The 21,185-nt window shown below is 42.1% G+C and overlaps 7 protein-coding genes across 14 annotated transcripts in view; 5 read left to right on the forward strand and 2 right to left on the reverse strand.

Moving 5' to 3' along the window:
• The window catches only part of LOC143905023 (uncharacterized), a 37,505-nt gene extending 31,017 nt beyond the window's left edge, over positions 1-6,488 (forward strand). The window contains exons 7-10 of one of the 3 annotated variants that reach the window (XM_077420116.1): positions 383-3,369; positions 3,564-5,525; positions 5,675-5,951; positions 6,106-6,488. In XM_077420116.1, coding sequence (XP_077276242.1) covers positions 383-602 — 220 coding nt within the window. In that variant the 3' untranslated portion in view covers positions 603-3,369; positions 3,564-5,525; positions 5,675-5,951; positions 6,106-6,488. Of the gene's footprint in view, positions 1-382; positions 3,370-3,563; positions 5,952-6,105 lie in introns of all 3 variants that reach the window. The other 2 variants (XM_077420117.1, XM_077420115.1) reach the window with 2 other exon arrangements.
• Positions 1,712-3,854, reverse strand: LOC143905022 (facilitated trehalose transporter Tret1). The gene is made up of 4 exons (XM_077420114.1): positions 3,712-3,854; positions 2,825-3,392; positions 2,554-2,752; positions 1,712-2,338 (listed from the first exon to the last, which is right to left on the reverse strand). The coding sequence occupies exons 1-4, from the start codon at positions 3,776-3,778 to the stop codon at positions 1,712-1,714; spliced, it is 1,461 nt and encodes a 486-aa protein (XP_077276240.1). The 5' UTR covers positions 3,779-3,854.
• Positions 6,176-7,633, forward strand: LOC143905103 (protein-L-isoaspartate(D-aspartate) O-methyltransferase-like). Its single transcript, XM_077420251.1, has 4 exons — positions 6,176-6,230; positions 6,404-6,543; positions 7,165-7,390; positions 7,623-7,633. The coding sequence occupies exons 1-4, from the start codon at positions 6,176-6,178 to the stop codon at positions 7,631-7,633; spliced, it is 432 nt and encodes a 143-aa protein (XP_077276377.1).
• Positions 7,251-8,353, forward strand: LOC143905026 (protein-L-isoaspartate(D-aspartate) O-methyltransferase-like). Of its 3 annotated transcripts, none has more exons than XM_077420123.1 (3): positions 7,251-7,390; positions 7,749-7,854; positions 7,957-8,353. In XM_077420123.1, the coding sequence occupies exons 2-3, from the start codon at positions 7,759-7,761 to the stop codon at positions 8,137-8,139; spliced, it is 279 nt and encodes a 92-aa protein (XP_077276249.1). In that variant the 5' UTR covers positions 7,251-7,390; positions 7,749-7,758; the 3' UTR covers positions 8,140-8,353. The 3 variants fall into 3 exon arrangements, with proteins under 3 accessions (XP_077276249.1, XP_077276247.1, XP_077276248.1); XM_077420121.1 differs by having other exon boundaries at positions 7,253-7,390; positions 7,652-7,854; XM_077420122.1 differs by lacking the exon at positions 7,251-7,390 and having other exon boundaries at positions 7,626-7,854.
• A 535-nt stretch (positions 8,354-8,888) lies between these two features.
• On the forward strand, positions 8,889-12,096 carry LOC143905025 (protein-L-isoaspartate(D-aspartate) O-methyltransferase). Of its 2 annotated transcripts, XM_077420120.1 has the most exons (6): positions 8,889-9,583; positions 10,006-10,151; positions 10,388-10,613; positions 10,717-10,802; positions 10,871-11,048; positions 11,676-12,096. In XM_077420120.1, the coding sequence occupies exons 1-5, from the start codon at positions 9,523-9,525 to the stop codon at positions 11,045-11,047; spliced, it is 696 nt and encodes a 231-aa protein (XP_077276246.1). In that variant the 5' UTR covers positions 8,889-9,522; the 3' UTR covers position 11,048; positions 11,676-12,096. The 2 variants fall into 2 exon arrangements, with proteins under 2 accessions (XP_077276246.1, XP_077276245.1); XM_077420119.1 differs by having other exon boundaries at positions 8,894-9,583; positions 10,871-12,096.
• On the reverse strand, positions 11,717-16,434 carry Ent1 (Equilibrative nucleoside transporter 1). 3 transcript variants are annotated; one of them, XM_077420111.1, is made up of 11 exons: positions 15,986-16,434; positions 15,766-15,832; positions 15,354-15,523; positions 15,182-15,263; positions 14,935-15,110; positions 14,493-14,587; positions 14,352-14,402; positions 14,025-14,257; positions 13,405-13,642; positions 12,954-13,320; positions 11,717-12,877 (listed from the first exon to the last, which is right to left on the reverse strand). In XM_077420111.1, the coding sequence occupies exons 3-11, from the start codon at positions 15,497-15,499 to the stop codon at positions 12,766-12,768; spliced, it is 1,500 nt and encodes a 499-aa protein (XP_077276237.1). In that variant the 5' UTR covers positions 15,500-15,523; positions 15,766-15,832; positions 15,986-16,434; the 3' UTR covers positions 11,717-12,765. The 3 variants fall into 3 exon arrangements, with proteins under 3 accessions (XP_077276237.1, XP_077276236.1, XP_077276238.1); XM_077420110.1 differs by having other exon boundaries at positions 15,671-16,434; XM_077420112.1 differs by having other exon boundaries at positions 12,954-13,153; positions 13,235-13,320; positions 15,354-16,429.
• Positions 16,435-16,566: 132 nt separating this feature from the next.
• Dpa (disc proliferation abnormal) lies at positions 16,567-20,452 on the forward strand. Its single transcript, XM_077420098.1, has 8 exons — positions 16,567-16,917; positions 16,997-17,316; positions 17,392-18,290; positions 18,559-18,881; positions 18,963-19,240; positions 19,324-19,724; positions 19,826-20,036; positions 20,177-20,452. The coding sequence occupies exons 1-8, from the start codon at positions 16,743-16,745 to the stop codon at positions 20,270-20,272; spliced, it is 2,703 nt and encodes a 900-aa protein (XP_077276224.1). The 5' UTR covers positions 16,567-16,742; the 3' UTR covers positions 20,273-20,452.
• Positions 20,453-21,185: the final 733 nt, after the last annotated feature.

The following is a 21,185-nucleotide window of genomic DNA, read 5'->3' on the forward strand; positions in this document are numbered from 1 at the left end:
CAACATTTGTATAATTTTACATACGATTAAACGCGTGGCATATTACTATTTCTCGAACTAAAAGTATTGAGTTAAAAATAAGCATAAACTGGAAGTATATTCTTCAATATTTATAAATGAGATAATTGGAACTTGATGAAGTTCACAAATTAAGAATGAACTTTTGCTACAGAAGTTAAGCTATATTAATTGTTTTATCAGTTGATCAATATACAACTATTTGGTAGTATTATTATATATATGTATACAAGCGTATTATATATATTATTATATACAAGTATATTATTTTATTATATTATAGTTGAATAAGATCACTCGAGGATTAATTAATTTCCCACATTGTACAGTCCCAAGATAAATGCGAGAACGTTTGATATTTCAGCAAAAACAAACCAGTGGATCTCCAGTTGCCAAAGCAACAGAAGCAGATACAGTTGCCCACATTTGAGAAAAGAGAACCACCGCCACCACAAAGAACTTTCAAAGAAAAAACTATTACACAAATTAATACCGATGATAGTGATGACGAAAGGGCACCCACTACCTTTAAAAAGAGAAAGATCGGTAATAAGAATGTGCGCAAAAGAACAACTGACGATTGATCGTAATGTTTATTTATAGAAAGGGATATGTGATCTTTCATCTTCTGTGGTTTACACCTAAGGTATTTTTTAAACACACATAGACAAATAAACATGATTAAATTAGTGATTAAAATAATACTTATCAATCATAAGTTTGCATTTACATAATTTCAGACAGAAATCTGAATTCTGTCTTCATTTATACATATTTTACTGCAGAAACCTGTAAATAAGAAACTTATACTTTGTAATCTACATAAGTATGTGTGTACATATTTATATACATACACACATATGAATATAATTTTAATTGTAAATAAATAGTTTTATTCTATTTCGTATAAAAATTTTGATCCTATAATAACTAATATTAATTTTTATTATCTCTATTTGATGTAAAATTAATGTATTAATTTTTTCATTATTAAGAAGCATTACTTACAGCAAGTAATAATGTTGTAAAATATGTACATATCTTTTTTCTTATACTATCTTTGTTCTTAATTTTAATAACGGTTCTGATATTGAAACCAACCAACTAACATTCATATACACTCTTATTGTTATCATCTGAATAATCAATAGTCAATATTGTCAGTTCTGTCATATTTGTCGTGCCATATATCATGTTTCAATATTTTTCAAATTAACATTTTGTGTGCTATAAAACGCACTTGCGAGATAATATATGGCGACATGGGATTATAAATTTGCGCTTTATTTGATAAATTTAATGTTAATAAGATAAAATTTCAGCAAATAGTGAATTGGTTGAAGCAAACAACGCGAGACTCGTCTCTGTTTTAACTAAACGAAGCAATTTACATAGTTAATTGCTTCGTTTTTGCAATACATTGAGTCATATTATTAAAATATTTGACGTACATTTGAGCAAATATTCTAAGTTTTAACGACGAAGTGTGAAATTATGAATGTAAGGGCTAAAATAAAAATTATTGCGAGTATCGCACATTGTCAGTAAAAGAAATGATCTTTAAGAAACTGAAAACACGTAAACTTCTTCATAAAGCTATGTACAGAATATGCAGGATAAAGGTGTATGTTTTACAAATTTCTTTGCTACAGTTATTAGTTTTCAGACCCCTTGGATAAAGGTAACAACACTTTCACACATATGCCGCATGCACTGAATCCGACCCAATGGTATGCTTAACATTGTTACTGTTTTTCGTACACCGCACGCCATTGAGTTCATCCACAATGTCCTCGCGATTCCGTCCTTTGGTCTCCGGTAGCAACGCGTAGCAGAACATGAAATTGCACGCGCAGAAGGCGGCGAGGAGGAAGAAGCAGCCGTGCATGCCTAACAGAGCAATAAGATCGGTGAAGCTCTTCGTTATGACGAAAGCGGCTGCCCAGCTTACAGAGAGAGTTACGGTCGACGCCAGAGGGGTCAAGTCACGGGCGAATATCTCAAACAGTATCACGACGGGTCCGATGCCCATTCCCAAAGAATACGCTACCACGAAGGTAGACAATGCCACCACCGGTATCGAAGAATAGGCGGACACGTCATATTGGAGATTCTGAAGAGAACAGAACGTGGCTATCACACAGTGACACACGCACATTCCTGCGGTGGATAGGAGAAACAAGGGCCGTCTGCCTAAACGATCCACCACGATCGTCGCTACCCACGACCCGAAGAGCAGTAAAACCGCCACGATAATAGCTGATGCGTTCGGCGACAACGAACTGCCGGACATCTTGAAGATAGTTTCCGTGTTGCTGAGCTGGATGGGAAAATCAGAAACTCAGATAGTTTTTTTTGCAGAAATACAGGCTCGTTTTAAATAGAATGAGATTGAAATTCTGTAACTTTTTGTCATTTGTCATAATGTTAACGCATTAGTAGATTAGTACGTTAAGTTGACTATAATTGGGAAACGCGAGAGGCCTTGGTTACCGTTCATCACCGATAAGTCACCTGGAAATCATCGATAATTACCATCCCGAAGATTCCGCAAGTTTGTTGAAAGATGAACAAACCCAGGGCAATTATCAGTGCTTTGGTCGTCGCTTTGTCTCTAAACAAATCCGAGAACTTGGCAGCTCTCATGGACGCGATTTCCTTGACTTGCAGCTGTACATGAGACAGCTCACGTTCCGCCACCAGATTGTTTCCACCTTTCAACCACTTTAAGGCTCTGGAACAGCAAATTACAACATTTCTCCTTCGCCCCCTTTAAGTAGAATATTTGCTTCTAGATCCTAATTACCTAATCGCCTCGTGCATGCGATTTTGACGCACCAGGTAGGCCGGCGATTCCGGCAAGAAGATGAAAGTGACGAAGAAGAAAATAGCTAGCGCTATGACGGCCACGGGAAAGGTGTGGAAGGACATTATGCCACCCAGGATATAAGCTAACAGTACCCCGATGTTCACGGAGAACACTAGGATAGCGGCCAGCATGCCGCGGATGCTGTCGCACGAGATCTCCGAGACGTAATTTGACACGAGGAAGAACGTACCGGCGCCAGAGACACCGCTCAGAGCCCTCGACACGTAAATGTACGTGTGATTGGTGGCGAAGGCGATCAGCAGCCAGGCGATTAATATCGGCAATGTCAACGCGTAGCCGAATATCTTCCGGCTAAATCTGTCGGGTATCATCGACAGCAGCACGGTCATGATGGTGCCGCTCAAAGTCAGAATGCCGGTCAACCAGGATACGCCAGCGTCTGTCATGGGCTCGTCCCCGACGGGCGACGAAGAACTTTGTAGCTGCACAGCTGACGGTGACGGCCATCCTATCACGATTCCGTAAGACAATCCCAACTGATTCACTGCAAATACATGTCACGGAATAGAAGGTTTAAAGATCCAATAAAAACTTCCTAATATATCAAACACTTTTGTTAAATGTCATTTTACAAGTATTGACGTAACATAAGTTTACTACAAATAATACAATTTTTTTTTTCTTTATAATATTATATTTTTCTATTTTTTTTAAGGGCATCCATCATCGGAGGAAGTGATTTCTCTCCTTCGAACACAGGGACCAATCTACTTCCACGCGCGTTGCACACGCGAGGCACATCTCCTCCGTACCTCGAGGAAGAGCTCTCTGAGAAAAAGGATTTTTTCTCCCGTCCAACTTACCGATCAACGCGGCAAGGAATTGCCGCAACTTCCCCGGCTCCTTCGGCGGTTTTTCAGACTTCTCCATCGCACGTTTTTCCAAACGGCCGCGACCGCACCGATAGCTCCGCGATTATTTATCGGCTTCGAGCCAGGGATTGACGAGGAATGAAATTTTCGAATTACCAATACATTGGTACAAATAGAACGATCGTCTTACACTCGACCTGCTTACGCGGCGTAATTCGATTTATAGCGATCGCTATATTCACGCGGAAATTCTCGTCAGGAAGGGGCACTCTTATCTCGTTGTCACTCGTTAATGAAAGCGCGTGAATAATAGGCACACAAAGTATTCTGTGTACACGGCAAACGGCTTTATCGGATCCATCGTAGGCTTAAGGAAGTCTACCATTAGACTCTGATAGAATCAATAATGCAGCCGTATCTGGGCCTCGTAAATATCAAAGACCCCGAATACGCCGAAGATAAGTGCACAAATGTATCTGAAACTTGATAAAATTCCGCCCTTCTTGCGTCAATGCCTAGTTATTTTATCATTTTATTTCTAGTCGTATTATTAAGTACAAGATTGTCCCAAATTTTTAGCTTTATTATTATTACGTATAAACCCAATTTTACATTTAAGATCATCTTAAGTTTGATCTTAAATAAAAAGATTTTATCCAGCAGATAGTTAAAAAGAATCATCTTTTTCTCGATCTAAAGTTTAGATTCTATTTTTCTCGTACAATAGAGGGATATATGATTTTATTTTGACGCGTAGTTTGCCAAGCGAAGAATGTACACAAATTTACGTTGAAAATATTAGACCCAAGAGATCCAGCCCACCTGTGTATTTCGGCACACTTTCTATTTAACTTGATTATCATATGAGACAGTATCATAACTCAGGATTTTATTTTCGTTGTTTATAATTTACACGAATAGACTGCCAAGATAGACCGACAGTGACGTCGAGTCGTGTGATTAAAAGTCTCTTTCGGAAGATGCCATACAAGATACCGTTGTTGGAACGTTATATATGCTCAACGGGAATCGTGATGCAAAATTTATGTATTTTTTTCTTTTGCGCGCAGAGACGATGGCTGCGTTCGCGTCTTGACGCTCGTTTGATGTTCGATGTGCAACAAAGATAGAACGATGCTTACAGCGCTGAAAGCGTCAAGACGAACCCAGCCATTGTTCGAGCGGAAATACAGCCACCTCCTCCCCCACGGTTTTATCTCATTTTAAATAATCGTGTCGCGAACAAGCGAGAGTTGCACCGCGATGATTTACTGCCGCTGCATTTCGCCGAGTTACGAAAGAGAATTAATTTACCGCCGCTGTCCGCGACCGTGCGATTCGTGATTAATTGATAAAATTACGACCCGCGGCGAATTAATTACGACGCGGAAAACCGTTGCACGTTTGTTGTCGCGCGATAACGGCGCGCGACGACTCTTCAACGTCTAATTATGTCCCAAACCACGTTCGACTTCAGCACGTTCCCCATTCTTCCCGAGAATTTCTTCCCCCCCCCCCATTTTTCTCATCGCAGAAAAGATCCGGAGATCCGCCGGAGATTATTTCAAATTCAAATCCTGCGCGCGTCGCGCTCGACGTCGCGCCAATCGTGACTGGGTTCGAGGCTGGGGCGGGAGGGGGGAAACCGTCTAGTCGCTGTCAAACAAACGATTGCAGTCTGAGGACGGTATTTATAGTCTAAATCCTATATTCAAGATCGTCCTAAGTGTGATCTTGAGAAGCAATACGTCCCGTCCCGTTGGTCGAATGAAGATCTCGGACGCCCAAGATTGGAACAATTTCAAGTAATAAATACCGGACTATGTGAATAGTTCGATCTTGTCGTTTTAAATTCTTAATTAAGATTTCATCCAGCCAATCGAATAATCATCGACGATTTCGGATTCGTTTCCTCCGCGAGTTTTTATTTCACGCGTTGATATTTTTTTTATAGAATTCTCCATTCCGGAGCCTTTTCCAGCTCGGCGGGATTGCCGGGATTTAAATCCGCGCTCGAGCGTTCCTCTCGCGAATCGATAGTGACCGCATCAGCTGTTCTCGCCTCCCCCCCCTCTCCATCCCTTGAGGTCGCTACCGCGCTACCTGTGTCGTCACTCGTCAGTCACGTCAGTGTCGTCACGGCCATATTAGGCACGCGTACAGGAGACCACAGGAGACGGAAGGAATGAGGACGTTCCGCGATAAATGAGGCTCTCCTGAAGGCTCTCGAGGTGCGCACGGTTTTTATCTACCTCTCCCGGACGCGTCTCGCCGATCGTTGATTGATCGCCGGAATCGATCGCGTCGGGGAAGCGTCGCGTCGCGTCGCGCATCGCCTCCGCTGTCACGATCATCTGCGTATGTGTATTGTTTTATGCGAAGCAGGTCTCTTCTCGGCTGCGCTACGAGGTCTGCCCGCCCCGGTCGGTGGATCGCGAGCGACAATCCGCGAAGCATGGCATGGCACTGCAACGGCACTACGAACCGAGAGATGGTGACCAAGCTGAAAGGTAAATGATCCCACACCCCCTCCCTCCCCTCTTCCCCTGCGACCCGTCGCACGACCGATGCTTCTGAAACGGAGGACTTAATTACCGCCGAGTTAATTAGCGCCCGAGCGCATCACCTTGCCAGAGTTACAGTCGTTCGCTTTGCACGGCAATTAGGGACAGATTATTCGCAGATGCTGGCATACTGGCAGCGGACAGCGCGGAAGCCGCCATGGTCGCTGTTGACAGAGCCAAATACTGCCACGAGCCGGACCCTTATCTCGATCGTCCCCGAAGAATCGGTTACAACGTGACCATCAGCGCGCCGCATATGGTAAATGTGTACCTCGTCTACTTCGTGGTCTACGGAATACTGTCGTAACGTTCGCGTAAAGTGTCTGGGGGTTTTTCAGTCGCTCTCGGGTGAGAGCTATTTAAGTGTCTTGCACCATCGGTGATTGACACATGGCCTCCATAAAGTGTCTGCAAACGTATACGGTTAATAATGCAAACGACATAAACTATTAACGTGATTCTCATGTGATTTATGATCAATGTACAAGACTCCGACGAGCAAATTTCTTGGTTGACGCCACTTGACGTTGGTACTTCATACCTCTTTTGATTTGTTACATATAGTACAAATTAATTTCAATACTCGACATTTGAGTGTTACAAATGAATGTCTATTTATATATTATATAGTGAGGTTGGGGTAGGAACAATTATCGGGAAGGCGATTTGAAATGGGGTTATCGGTGTGTAACACCTCCTTATCTTATTTTTACGTTATTTATGTTAAACTCATATTTGGCTTGACGACCGCAGACTTTTCCAAACAACAGTATCGACGCGTCACACAGATAATTGTCGCTGAAGATAATATACGTTTTCTTGAGAATTTAATCCGCTCGCTAACGGCTTGATAAATGACGCTCTCTCGTATCTTTTGCAGCATGCGTACGCGCTGTCTGTCCTCTCCGATCAGCTCGTCGACGGCGCCAAGGCGCTTGACGTCGGTTCTGGCTCGGGCTACCTGTCCGCGTGCATGGCGTTCATGGTAGGCTCGCACGGACGCGTAGTAGGCATCGAGCATATTCCCGAACTCATAGAGATCTCGACTAGGAACGTGCGCGAGGACAATCCGCACTTCCTCAAGGAGGATCGCATCAAATTTGTGGGTAAGCTCTCCGTTAACACTCGAGAGTTTCCTGTCTCTGCTGCCGTTCCTGGTAGTTTCCCCCCCTCACTCAGACAGTCGAAGCTCCTTCTCTCGTCAATGTTACGCCATTCCTTCACGTCTCATTTACCAATGAATCTGAGCGTAAAGCTCGTCAAATACGATGAGAGAAAAAAACAAAAGAGAAACGTTCAAGAAGTATTACACATGTATGCATATAGTTTGAATAAAAGATTACTCGTGATCCATCCACGTGGAGTAGGTATGTACGTTGCCGTGAAGAGTCGAACGGAACACTGTCCACCGACTGTGTGGCTTTGCTGTAAAGGTAAAAGATAAAGACTGCCGACTAACGACAGGTCATTATGAATGCGCCTAGTGGGAGACGGCAGATTGGGACACGCCGCTGACGGCCCTTACAACGCTATACACGTTGGAGCAGCGGCCGAAACTTTACCGCAGACGGTGAGCGCGAATGACACGCTAGTACGCGCAATTCGGGAAAAATAGATGTACGAGAGATTGCGAGTGAACGACGTAACCCCCTTTTGCTTTTGTTTTTTGCAGTTGATAGACCAACTGGCTCCCGGAGGTCGACTGATCTGCCCGGTCGTGGCGATAGAAGGTTTCCAAAGGTTTCAAGACCTGCTGCAGGTGGACAAGACCACAGACGGCACGGTCACGAAGAAGAAACTGATGCAAGTCTCTTACGTTCCTCTCACGGATCCTACCACTCAGTTACGTAATTAGAGTCGTTAAGGTGAGGTGTCTCACGGTGGCGAGAAACGCAAAAGTTTCTCGAGCGGACAGAATTAAAAACGATCGCGTACGAACCCGATTGATTTAACGATAATCAGAACTCTTGTAACTCCACGAACTAATTTCTTTTCCACGCATGCATAGATATATGGAGTGCGCGTCGTCTTCGATTGGGAATATATCAATAAACCATATATATTTTGTACATGCCCTTCTTTTCTTCGCGCCGTCCTTTCTATTAATATATCGCAGTCGCGGCTGTGTACACGACGTTCGATGCTATCGCATTATCACAGCCCGTTATCAAGAATTATTGAACTTACGGTGATATTAATGTTTTTGTTTCACAAACGTTCTTAATCCTACAACTTCCATTAACATGCGAGAAAGTATTGTAAGGAACGAAATTAATAATAGGGGAAACGAATCTTAAATAACGAAGTAAAATATATCTTTATACTTTTATCTACAATGAAACTTCATGTTTGTTCCGTGTTCGAAAATTGCACGTGTTTACGCGAACAAATATCGTAATTTTAGGAATAGTCAAATTACAGGAAAAACAAAGTTTTCCACTTTAAGCTCTATCGCTTTATCGCGATAAGAATATAGACCGTTTGATTTGCGTAATCGTTGGAAGCACATATGGATTATTTGGAGGTAAAGGAAGACCTGACAAGACCGATCGAGTAGCGTCGCAATTCTGGATTTCGAGCGAAATTCGCGGGAGAAGATCGATCGAAGGGGAGCGCGGAAGCGTCCGCCAATCGGGGATCGCTGCTCCAGGCCGCTTGCGTACAACGAGGAGAGGAAACCCACGGCGACGTCGACGACTGGCGGCCTCTTCTCGTCTATTTTTAAAAGCGCAAGGCGTGTGTGGCACGTTTCGCGCGCAAAAACCGTTCTTCAACGTTGCGGTCGTTGCGACGAAGGTCGTGAGTTTTCGCTCAACTGCGCTCAACAACGAGTTCCTCCCGATTACCCTCGCCGGCCCGCACGTCGGGCGCGTGTCGATCCAATTCGTGTCGTGTTCGGATTATAGTTGTCACCAGCGATTGACGCGTCAGGGAAACGATTCGGGCGAGACGACCTAAAGACGCAGTATAGTGCCCTAAATCCGAAGCGAGAAAGGAAGAGGCGGACCGTTTGTCGAAGGAGTTGCCGAGATAACGCTCCTCGGAGCGGTTCAACGACGACCGGGTAGCGGCAGGTTGCCGGTTGATCCCGCGGCCCGTCGCCCGTTTGTTTTCGTCCCGAAACGCGAACGCGTCACACCGGTCCGCCACGCATCTCCTCAAAATTCGGTCCCGCGAGTTCGTCGAGTGCCTTTGCGCGACACTCGCGATCCTCTCGCCTGTCGTGATCGCCCGCGACATGGCCACGTACGGGCGTTATCGTGGCAGGAACAATCAGGATCTCGTGGAGCATCTACGGCGTAAGTATCGCCCGGTAGCGCGGTTATGCAACGTGCAACGTTGTGTCATCGCGCTGCCCCCCGCCGCGGCGCGCCGCCGCGCACCGCCGTATATACGCCGCCTCTCTTTATCTTGACGTCGGAGCACGTTGGAGCACGTCGGTGATTGATTACAGCGCAGTTGATGCAATATTTACAATCCGTTCTACTCGGATTCACGAAAATAAACGATTGTTGCCGCTCGCGTTTGAATTTAGAGCAATTTTAGTTTGACTGGAAATACATACACATATGTATATATATATATATATATATATATATATATATATATGTGTGTGTGTAAGAAATTGATTGTAGAAAATAAATATAAATTTTACTTATATTTTTTGCAAATATTCTTATCGTTATTTAATGGAAATATGTTGCATGAAATCGTTTTTTAGGGTCCAGGGTGATCAAATCTGACAGAGTGTTCGAAGTAATGAGTTCTGTGGACAGAGGGAAATACTTAAATACTTATTCCAGTGTTGCTTACGTAGACGCACCGCAAGGGATCGGTTACGGTGTCACTATCAGCGCTCCTCACATGGTACAATACAGTGTATATCCTCTTTCCTTGCGTATGAAAGCGTCACAATGTCGTATGTCTGAAAATCAATATTCAATTTCCGTTGTAAGATAAAGAAAAGGTTGCCCTTGCGAAAGAGTTTCATTTCATTGTATAAGAGTAAAGCAATAAATAGTAAATGGATACACACTGACAAAGACAAAAAAAAAACACTGAAAAGGAAATTACATGTTGGAAGACAAACGGAAATTCTTTAGCACGCGTATGCCCTGGAATTGCTTGAAGAAAAGTTGCGTAACGGCACGAGGGCACTGGACGTCGGTTCTGGATCCGGATACCTGACGGCATGCATGGCTCTTATGATGGGGCCGCATGGGTTGGCCGTTGGAATCGATCACATACCGGAGCTTCGAGCGTTGGCCGAAGAGAACATTCGACTAGATCACCAAGAACTTTTGAACGATGGACGCGTGGAATTGGTTGGTAAGTAAACATTTATCTTTAAATAATCACGTTTATTATTTTACGTGCCACAAGTTGCTTTCTGTATAACGAAAATTATTCGATCACGATTGCGTTTGCTTAGTTGGCGATGGAAGATTGGGATATCCCAGTCGTGGACCGTACGATGCTATTCACGTGGGAGCGGCTGCTAAAGAAATGCCACAACCGGTAAGAGAAACGCTCGCGGAATTATTTTCGGTCATCCCAGAGCAAATGCAAATTTTTTGATTTTACAGTTGATAGATCAGCTGGCCCCTGGTGGTCGTTTAATAGTACCGATGGGTCCAGAGAACTCTGATCAAACCTTAATGCAAATTGACAAGACCCTGGACGGCAAAATCAAGCAGCGATCTCTGATAGGCGTGGTGTTTGTCCCTCTCACTGACAAGGAGCGACAGTACCGTCGATCATGAGGCACGTGTCAGCTCCAATAAGAGAGCGCCATTTTATTTATTTTCACGGTTACATGTGTTATTTTATTCTTTTAACTTGTGAAAAAAATAGCTCTATAGAAAAATACCTATATACATGAAATCAAACTAATTTGTCTGCAATCGCTGTCTGTAAACGTTGCACTGGCACATCCTTGCACGACAAATTTGTTGCAAAGATTAATCGAAATTTAGTATGGCAATATTTCCCCGTATCTTTGAGATTGCGACCGTAGTATAGCTTGTCTCGACATATTCACAAAAGAATAAGTAGATATTGCCGCAATTTCTACTCGCAGAGGATTTATATTTAGACAGGATCAATAATATGCAATAATATCATCGATTAATGTTTTTCAGCTTATAAACTATATGAGTGCACACACACATTTGAGAAAAAGAGAAATAAATTTAAACTAATGTTCATCCAAATATAGTATTAATAGTAGATTTGTCACTTTAGAATTGTTTAGAACTGTGATTTCAATTACTGTGAAGTTTCTTTCGATTGATTTTATTATGAACGAAAGAAAAGGTTATACCAATCGATATCTAAGTCATCATCTAATAACTTATTATTTATGTGTTCCATAATCATATCTTATCGTAGGTTTCTGTCAGGTACCTATTTCACAGATTAAACGAAGAGGATTATGTAATTAAGTGTTTTATTTATTAATATACATAAAATTGTTTACATTTCCGTGTATAACGAGGCTACTATTGTACCTATCGCAGGAATCTTTTCTGCAAAGTCCCTAAAGAATCTACAAAAACCGGGATATTGTGTAGCGTAATGAATAAATTACACAATTTAACTAGTAATTTTGCAAAATTTTAGGTTCTCTGAAATTGAGCTAAAATTCTTATTAATTTATATTTATGAATATATTATAAATATAATATATTATAATTATGAGATTAATAATTATATATATATAAATTTAGGTTTATATTTATAATTTTTATTTATTCTACAACACTCCGTTTTTTTGCGGATTCCCTAAGGATTTTGCGAGAAAATGAATTATTTTTATACAAAATTCCTGCGACAGAGCTAAAATACTCATTGTATATCTTTTCCATTCTTCTATCAATTTACTATCTATATTTCTATCTATATTGCGGAAACTATGTTTGAAAGTAAATGTACATAATTTATAATACACATGATATCAGAATCTCAAATACTTATATATCTGTTTGTTTGATGTACATGTAACACTTGTAGTTACGCACATTTTCTCCTAGGATATGTGTATATAATAAATGCATTATAAATTATATATACATTTCTAGAAATGATTTTTACGTATAACGTCAACATCGTCTATTTCTAAGTAATTTGACACCTTGCCAATTACTACGTCTTGTATAATCAAATACGGTAATACGAAATTGCACTATGCAATCGTAGTAAATATGGATAATTTAACAACTAGTCATAAAAATTACATGTGATGTAGATCCGTTCAAATTTTCAGTAAAATACCGCAGAAAGCTGCGCCGAGGATTCTCCGTGGAATAAAAGAATTCTTGTAAATCAGCAGCGATGTTTCACTGAGATGGAGATCGAGAACAACTAACTTATACTAATGTCGTTATATCTAAAAGCTCGTAATCATAAAACACTCCCGTCCTACCTTCGAATGTTCAAAGGGCAGTGAGATCATGTTATCTTAATTTACATTCGTCTTTAGTTAAAGAGCCTTGACCATGTATAAACTGAGCGGAGCACCAGTTGCTAATCCTATACCTAAGAAAGCACCCATCATTGCGGACGCAACTTCTTTTTCCTCACTGTCTACGACTCTATAAAAGTTAATACATACGATTGCAGGGAATGATCTTGCGACCGACGGAGTTTTATTGTTGAATATATACTTACGTAGGCGTGAGAATAAACGTTAAATTACAGAGATAGCCATTGGTTATGGCGAACACAATAGTTATCAATATGTAATATATATCACTGTGAATGTAAACAGGTAGATGATGCCTCGGTTGTGCATTGCAGAACATGAGCGCAGGTATGAAAATGCCCCTCGCGACGCTCATAAACATTACGAGCCACGGCTTGCTTCTTGGCTGCAATGATAAAAACTCGATAAACATCGCATAAACAAGTGCAAATGCTTGTAAATAGTATTGAAACGCAGATTCTCTCACCCACTGAAGAATACCAGATAATACTCTTCCTGCATAATCGCCTATACTGAAGATAAGATACGTAACCACAGGTACAAAGTATATGTCTGAAAAGTCATTACAAATTATACCCATGATCATTGCTCGAAATCCATAAAGCATTGAGGTATATTACAAAGATTTCAGATTACCGTTCCACGCATTGCCTTTGCCTTTGTGTTCACTCTCCACTAGTACGGTGATTGCCGGGTACACAGCCAGCGTTATGAAAAATACTAAGAATATGCTAACGCCATAATGCCAGGTCCTCTTTAAAATCTGCGTGTAGGGCACACTCGAACTTGTCGAGAAGCTGACTTCGCCGTTTAAGGAATAATCAGATTCCAAACAATCAGGTACTTTCTCTATCGTGTGATGCTTGAAGAATGGCTGTGAATAAAAAGAATGCTATAGAGCGACGGTTCTTGAATTGAGCTCTGTAAACTTAATTAACAAACATAATTAAATTTTGTGAAACAAAGCCTGCGTTTGAAAGCCGCTGTATTCAATGGAAAAAAAATCATATCTAATTTGATTCTATCTCTCCAACTATTTGTACAGTAATGATACATCGTGGAATGTATACGTTCGGTTATTATCGTAAGAAGCTTATCATACGTTTATAACACACTTGCGTCGCATGCATCATCGTTTAACGTCTTAACGAAACAATAAGTGTTAAGTCTCATACGTTTTGCGTATGACTGATCCGGATTGAAGAAAACGTAGCACGATAATAAGTCCGAGGTATGTTCGAACAAAACTGACTCACCGCTTTCTCCAAAAGGATGTACGCGATCAGCGACAACAGTAGCACAGCATCGCCGATAATGAAATACACTAAGCCGGAAAATACCGGACTGGCACCAATCCACAGGGAGCATATTTCCGTTAGGGCCGTGAATATTCCTCCAAGAGCTTGTCCGCCGGACATCGCGGTTATGTATTTCGGCGAAAACTTGCCCACTATGCCCATTAAACTTCCTCCAAAAATTGCGCTCGCAGCTAGAAACGTATAATATTGCTTGATCTTATAGCAGAACCAATTACTGTGGCACATTCTCGTTTTAAAATTCATTATTTAATAGCATATACACACCATTTACGAGCGCAACTGTCGTCAAAGTAATTATTAGGAACGTATTTTGCCCTGAAAACAATATTTCGTTATTTCTGAGTAAAATACATGAAAGTAATTGTAATTATTACGATATAACGACAAAATAATTTGCTGGCTTACATTTGTCAGTGTCCATTTCGACAAATACAGTTGTCATAATGAAGAGCAGCAATATTGTACATTGGGAACTCACCATTCTTACAGTTAGAGAGACTCTGAGAACAGTTCGAGACTAAATAAACACATCGCTTTTACTTTTCTGATATACGATTCAAAATTACTAGTCATTCCTGTCCTGACTAGTCATTACTAGTCATTCCTGACTTTTCTAGGTATAAATATAAGACTGAAACGAGATGAAACAAACTAATATTTTCTTGTATATATATACGACTGTTGACTCTTGTCTTCAATTAATTGATCTCTCTCTCAAAGGCGAATGATTTTAATTTAAAAAAAAAAATCAAGAATGCATGGAGTAATTTTGAATCACGAATAAATTCAGATATTTTTCAAACGTACGCCTGACAATTATTTCCTAACAAAGATATTTTTTGCTTACCTCTTGCTAATAAATGCATTTATTATTAAAAACAGAGTATTTGGCAATGCACTGGCTACACTTAAATAAGAAGTAAAACTAGCTTGGAGGTCCGTCTTTTGTTCAAGTAGTTCTGCATACGTATGAGTCAGATTTGTCGAATTATTATGAATTTCTCTAAATTTGTACATCCAGTACTGAAAGAAAGACATTATTACAAGCCACAGTATTCACACAAGCATGAGAAAAGCAAAGTAACGCCACTTACGTCGTCAGCAGTGATAAAAAAACTCCACGGGATTAACGTATTTATCCCAAGTAAGTAAAACACAATGTATGCGATATTATATCTGAAATATGCAAAAAAAGATTACCAGATATAGATCCCAAATAGACTTCATTAATAAGTATCAAATTAAACCCAGGTAACTGGAACATACTTGTCATGTGGCTCGTACGGTTTCAAAAGTGGTTTCTCGTCGGGAATCGTCACGTTAGGATCATCCACCTCGGTCTCCAGATCATCCTCAAATTCGCTATCAGACGTACCTCCCAGTAAGGGTCTTCTATTGATGGAGTACGACATAATTTATCCCTGACGGATGACGAACTGTACAACGGATCACAAAACAAAAATATGTTAAGCAACGAAATAACTGCTTCTTTATGCAGAATCAAGACAGAATATTAATGCGTTACACCGTATGAAATGTAAATCTAATGTAAATGTTCAGATATTATGGATGCATTTGCATACCTTATCGAGAAAAACTTTCCTACTCGCGAGCCTGCGTGTGAACAAAGAGCTTCTCCGAGCAAACACGTTTATCCTTCGCGGGAAACGATACTTACGGAGGCTGCGCGAGGGATGGCAACGTCTCAAGCGGGCAGTGGGATTTCCGAGCGACCGTGCGTAGCCCTGGAAAGCCGCGGTTGAAGCATCTCTGGCACGAGACTGGCGTTGTCTGAGATCACGCCCGACCAACGAGAAGATCACGAACACGAGCGGACAGAAGACGCCTCGTGCTCGTGATCTTTTTTGCTCGTCGGATCGCAGTGCAACAGCCTCCACCTTGGTCCACTCTGGGCGATCGAGAGCACGATCTCGAGACCACTCCTGACAATCCTGACTGGCCAATCTCTCCCGTCTACGTACGGCTGGCTGGCATTCTCCCGTTCTCCGACCATATCATGCACACCACCTCCCGTCTTTGTTTGTGAAATGATTCCAGATTCCAGAACTCAGATCCCCCACTTGAATCAGTCAGGCCAGAAGCCAGAACGCCTCCTCCTGTGCAACGTGCATGACACGCCCCGCACGCCTTCACTCCCTTCACTTCATGTGCTCGGCACGGCACGCATCGATCAGCTGGTCGAGTCGAGCTGTGGCCCTGTGGCCGTGGCATGTGGCATGGCCACAGATGCTGTGGCATGGCTGTGGTGCTGTGCTGTGGTCCCTCAGGTCCCTGGGGTCCTGATGGGGTCCTGGGGATTTGGGAGCGTGGGAGCTGAGCCGACATCAGAGCCGTTGAAGTCGATCGGTGTTTAGAGGAAAACTCCACGCGCGCTGATTGGCTCGAAAACTGAACGAGTGCGCAGCGTCGGGCTTCACCTATCACGGCTATCACCTATCTACTTACAGTACTTACACCATGGCCGCGGCGATGCCCTCTTTCGGCAAGCGTTCGCGCGGGAAATTGCGGGAAATTGAGCGCCGAGCGGAGCGGCTTGTGACTTGAGTGAGGTTACCTGCGGTGAGGGCTGATGCGTACGCGGACTTGGAAGTTGGAAGAATTTGATGTAAAATTGTTGTGATTTTCCCGTCAACGATGTCGAGTCCTATGAGACCGCCGAGGACTCCGGTTCCACAGGACGACAGCCGTTCGCCGAGTGGCACGCCGAGTGGCACGCCGAACGGCACGCCGAGACGGCAACCTCGGACCCCGACCTCCGTCAGGACTCCCTCGGTCGCCGGAACATCCAGTGTCGTCGGCTCCGTCAGAGGTTGAGGAATACCCACGAATTGAGATAGTGAGATATATTTTATTCAAGCTGTTATATTTGTTCTTCTTGTCACACGTAGGTACACCTCAGAGAAGACCGGGCAACAATCCAGTAGACACGCCGTTACGATGGGGCAACCGTCAAACGCACGAGACCATCGCACCGTCGTCGGAGGGGTTGTCCTCCGTGCCACTGTCCTCTCCGAATCGACAGGTGCAGACGAGTCCTCTCGCCGCTGGTATGAGCGAGATAGAGCTGTCCTCTCCGCTGAATTATGGAACCCCCAGCTCTTTGGCGTCAATTCGTACTCCCCGCAGTGGTGTCAGAGGTACACCTGTTCATCAGAGACCAGACGTTCGGTCCGACAGGCGCGTGCGGCAAGTTAATCTGATCGAACCGGTAAGTCAAATACATATAGCAATACTAAAATAAATGAAATTTATTAAATCGTTAATATGTAAATTTTATTGGCAGATACCAGAGAACGATGAAGACGGAGAGAGAACATCCGAGGGTGAGAACGGGGGCCCGCAATTGACGATCTGGGGCACAAACGTTGTGGTGGATCGTATCAAGCAGCAATTCAGACGATTTATTCTGTACTTTATCGACCCAGAGGCGGAGAACGACGAAATACCTGAGAACATGAATCTGTCAGAGCCGCTCTACACGCAGAAGCTCGAAGAGATACATATACTGGAAGAACCTTATTTGAATGTAAACTGCGCTCATCTCGAAGCGTTCGACTCGCAGCTTTACAATCAGCTGGTATTGTATCCTCAGGAAGTTATACCGGCGTTCGATCTAACGGCAAATGAGATATTCTTCGAGAAATTCCCCGGGGCAGCATTGGAACACTCGATTCAAGTACGTCCGTATAATGTTATGCGGACCACGAGTATGCGTCTTTTGAATCCAGAGGACATAGACCGATTGATCACGGTTACCGGAATGGTCATTAGAACGTCAAACGTCATGCCGGAAATGCGAGAGGCGTTCTTTAAATGCATCGTGTGCTCCTTCACGACGACTGTAGTCATCGACAGGGGTCACATAGCCGAGCCAACGGTGTGCACTCACTGCAACAACAATTTCTGCTTCAATCTGATACACAATCGCAGTCATTTCACCGATAAGCAAATGATCAAGTTACAAGAATCGCCGGACGATATGCCAGCTGGTCAGACTCCTCACACAGTGGTACTCTTTGCGCATCACAATCTAGTTGACGCTGTCTCGCCAGGTGATAGAGTTTCTGTCACCGGTATATATCGCGCGTTGCCGATACGCGTTAATCCTCGGCAGTCCAATGTACGAGCTATCTACAGAACGCACGTTGACGTTGTCCACTTTAGAAAACAGGACTCAAAGCGGTAAGACGTATTCCTGACGAATACTTTTATTTTACATTATATATTTATTTTATCGCTATTTAAATTTTTATATATATTCTATTCTAATAATAATTAATATATCGAAGCTAAAATGAATAAAATGAAATTAATATATTGAAATATAAATTTCCAAAACGGATTTACTTCATACTTCTTCATTTCTTCAATCAGTTTCATAAATATTAATCAATATTAATCAATATATTATATTCTTATTTATTTTTGTTATGATTTATTGCGCATGTAGATTGTACGAGCAAGAGGACGGCAAGAGTCATGCGTTTCCACCAGAAAGAGTGGAACTATTGAAACTGCTGTCGCAAAAGGAGGACATATATGAACGAATGGCGCGGCATATTGCTCCCAGCATTTACGAGAACGAGGACGTCAAGAAGGGTATACTGCTGCAATTGTTCGGCGGCACGAAGAAGGAACAGAGCGTACGGACTAAGAAATATTTCCGGTCCGAAATTAATATACTTTTATGCGGAGACCCGGGTACGAGTAAATCGCAACTGCTACAGTTTATCTTCAATTTGGTACCGCGCTCGCAGTACAGCAGTGGAAAGGGTAAGTGATCTTTGATAGCGATAATTTTAAATCTAATTTTAGCTTTCGTTCGTATATTCATGTTTGTTATTCTTTCCTCAGGTTCCAGCGCCGTGGGTTTAACCGCCTTCGTAACGAAAGATCCCGAAAGCCGTCAATTGGTATTGCAAACTGGCGCTCTGGTGCTCGCGGATAATGGTATTTGTTGCATCGACGAATTCGATAAAATGAACGATAGCACGCGCTCGGTGCTGCACGAAGTGATGGAGCAGCAAACGCTGAGTATCGCGAAAGCGGGTATCATTTGTCAATTGAATGCGAGAACTAGCATTCTGGCAGCGGCTAATCCTTGCGAGTCACAGTGGAATAAAAATAAGACAGTAAATATCCATTGAGATGACGATGCATATTTGATATCGAGCTAATGAGCATTTGTGAATAAATTTTTTACATTTGTTTCTAGGTAATAGAAAACGTCATGTTACCGCACACATTGATGTCGCGCTTCGACTTAATTTTCCTGATGCTCGACCCGCAAGACGAGGTGTTTGACAGGAAACTTGCCAGGCATTTAGTATCGTTGTATTATAAATCTGAGTTGGAAGAAGAGGACGATATTGTGGATATGAGCATCCTGCGTGATTACATAGCCTACGCCAAGGAACATGTTCATCCTGCTCTTAATGAGGAGAGTCAACAGAGGCTGATCCAGGCTTACGTCGATATGCGTAGAGTAGGAAGTGGTCACGGGCAAATCACGGCTTATCCGAGGCAATTAGAGTCGCTGATAAGACTCGCCGAGGCGCACGCTAAAATGCGATTCAGCAGCGTAGTGGAGATCTTGGATGTCGAGGAAGCTTGGAGGTGAGAGACAAGAGAGGGATGTAATTAATAATATTAGAAAAATAAAAAAATATTGGAAACATTATTTGTTTATGATAACGCAACTCCATAATTATCATCAGATTACATCGTGAAGCATTGAAACAATCCGCCATCGATCCACTGAGTGGCAAAATCGATATTAGTATCCTAACGACTGGCATGTCGTTAGCAGCGAGAAAGCGTAGGCAGGAGTTGGTCGAGGCATTGAAGAGGCTCGTCAAGGGGAAGGATAAGGCACCGACGTTAAATTACCAGAAAATTTTCACGGAACTGAAAGAATCGTCCAGCGCGGTAAATTGATTTGTCCGTTATTATTCGTGCGTCGTTTGCATTATTACGATTCTATTAATGTGCATTGTTAAGATTTTATTTTACCTTTAATACGCGTGTTGTGGAGAAAGTGTGCTTTAATTTCGCTTTTTATTTTTTAGTTGGTGACGCGCGAGATGTTTGAAGATGCTCTGAAGGAGCTGCAGGATGACGGTGTTGTGATTGTAACAGGCAAAAATACCATTCGCGTTTGTTAAAAATAATTTACCTTTGCATCACATTCTTTAGAATAGTAATAGTGATATTATACAAATATAACTAACAATCCATTGGTACTAACTTGGTAAGTCTTGTAAGAAACATTGATTGCTAAAATATTTTTTATATCGAAATCTTTTTATTTTTTTAATAACAGTAAAAAAAAATTTAACCGATAATTATGAAGAATTATAATTTATGATACTATATAAATATTCTGTATTTTTTAACTGTTTCTCGAATTGCTATTTTTGCTTTCAGTAAAACACAATACTTCAAAATTTATATAATGCCGAATCTTCACGCCGAATATATATACATTTTTTATGACGTATTATGTTTCCAAACGTCTGTTTTATATCGGCTTTCAGAATTTACTTCGATTGGAAATGAAGATTAAATTTTTGCAGTGGCTAGAGTTTGAGAAGGCACACACACATTGATTTGTACATATTTATGATAAATTTATGCGTCTTGAATCAAGGTGGGCGTTCTACGATCACGTTTTCGTGCAAAACTCGGTTCTTTGCAAAATTCTGTCGTAATTGTTTGCTCGATAAATGGCTTTTGCACTAGGTAATTGTTAATGATACAACAGTAACGATCAAACGCGTATTAATTGCGCATCAATAATTTGAAAAGTATTGTAGACATAGATGTGTGTGCGTAGAGGTGGATGTGTGTATTACATTCCACGCCTACGCCTCGTGCGCGGAGGCGTCTCGGCGGAGGCGTCGTACTACGTTTTGCTCTTGCGATGACCTTGGAAACTCCCACGTTACTCTTAGCGCCGGGTGGTGGGGGACATTCGTTCATCGATGTCCCAGCCACCTACACCGGGCATATTTCACCCCTCCGAACCACGATACCCGCTGCGCCCGTAACGATCAATGGTGAGAGGGGAAGTCTAAG

Source organism: Temnothorax americanus, unplaced genomic scaffold (genome assembly GCF_048541705.1).
Source record: "Temnothorax americanus isolate GAGA-0224 unplaced genomic scaffold, ASM4854170v1 Scaffold6, whole genome shotgun sequence".
Taxonomy (NCBI): domain Eukaryota; kingdom Metazoa; phylum Arthropoda; class Insecta; order Hymenoptera; family Formicidae; genus Temnothorax; species Temnothorax americanus.

What these genes read in the sequence shown, in the direction of transcription:
- LOC143905022 (XM_077420114.1), bottom strand. Translation starts at nt 3,778, where the DNA reads ATGGAGAAGTCTGAAAAACCGCCGAAGGAGCCGGGGAAGTTGCGGCAA. An exon ending in ATTCCTTGCCGCGTTGATCG is followed by an intron (nt 3,393 to 3,711) that starts GTAAGTTGGACG and finishes ATGTATTTGCAG; the next exon opens with TGAATCAGTTGGGATTGTCT. An exon ending in CTTGCGGAATCTTCGGGATG is followed by an intron (nt 2,339 to 2,553) that starts GTAATTATCGAT and finishes TTTCCCATCCAG; the next exon opens with CTCAGCAACACGGAAACTAT.
- LOC143905103 (XM_077420251.1), top strand. Translation starts at nt 6,176, where the DNA reads ATGGCATGGCACTGCAACGGCACTACGAACCGAGAGATGGTGACCAAG. An exon ending in GATGGTGACCAAGCTGAAAG is followed by an intron (nt 6,231 to 6,403) that starts GTAAATGATCCC and finishes GATTATTCGCAG; the next exon opens with ATGCTGGCATACTGGCAGCG. An exon ending in CCATCAGCGCGCCGCATATG is followed by an intron (nt 6,544 to 7,164) that starts GTAAATGTGTAC and finishes TATCTTTTGCAG; the next exon opens with CATGCGTACGCGCTGTCTGT.
- LOC143905026 (XM_077420123.1), top strand. Translation starts at nt 7,759, where the DNA reads ATGCGCCTAGTGGGAGACGGCAGATTGGGACACGCCGCTGACGGCCCT. An exon ending in CCGAAACTTTACCGCAGACG is followed by an intron (nt 7,855 to 7,956) that starts GTGAGCGCGAAT and finishes TGTTTTTTGCAG; the next exon opens with TTGATAGACCAACTGGCTCC.
- LOC143905025 (XM_077420120.1), top strand. Translation starts at nt 9,523, where the DNA reads ATGGCCACGTACGGGCGTTATCGTGGCAGGAACAATCAGGATCTCGTG. An exon ending in CTATCAGCGCTCCTCACATG is followed by an intron (nt 10,152 to 10,387) that starts GTACAATACAGT and finishes GAAATTCTTTAG; the next exon opens with CACGCGTATGCCCTGGAATT. An exon ending in CTAAAGAAATGCCACAACCG is followed by an intron (nt 10,803 to 10,870) that starts GTAAGAGAAACG and finishes TTGATTTTACAG; the next exon opens with TTGATAGATCAGCTGGCCCC.
- Ent1 (XM_077420111.1), bottom strand. Translation starts at nt 15,499, where the DNA reads ATGTCGTACTCCATCAATAGAAGACCCTTACTGGGAGGTACGTCTGAT. An exon ending in TTTTTATCACTGCTGACGAC is followed by an intron (nt 15,111 to 15,181) that starts GTAAGTGGCGTT and finishes TCTTTCTTTCAG; the next exon opens with TACTGGATGTACAAATTTAG. An exon ending in AATGCATTTATTAGCAAGAG is followed by an intron (nt 14,588 to 14,934) that starts GTAAGCAAAAAA and finishes AACTGTTCTCAG; the next exon opens with AGTCTCTCTAACTGTAAGAA.
- Dpa (XM_077420098.1), top strand. Translation starts at nt 16,743, where the DNA reads ATGTCGAGTCCTATGAGACCGCCGAGGACTCCGGTTCCACAGGACGAC. An exon ending in AGAAAACAGGACTCAAAGCG is followed by an intron (nt 18,291 to 18,558) that starts GTAAGACGTATT and finishes TTGCGCATGTAG; the next exon opens with ATTGTACGAGCAAGAGGACG. An exon ending in GCAGTACAGCAGTGGAAAGG is followed by an intron (nt 18,882 to 18,962) that starts GTAAGTGATCTT and finishes TTCTTTCCTCAG; the next exon opens with GTTCCAGCGCCGTGGGTTTA.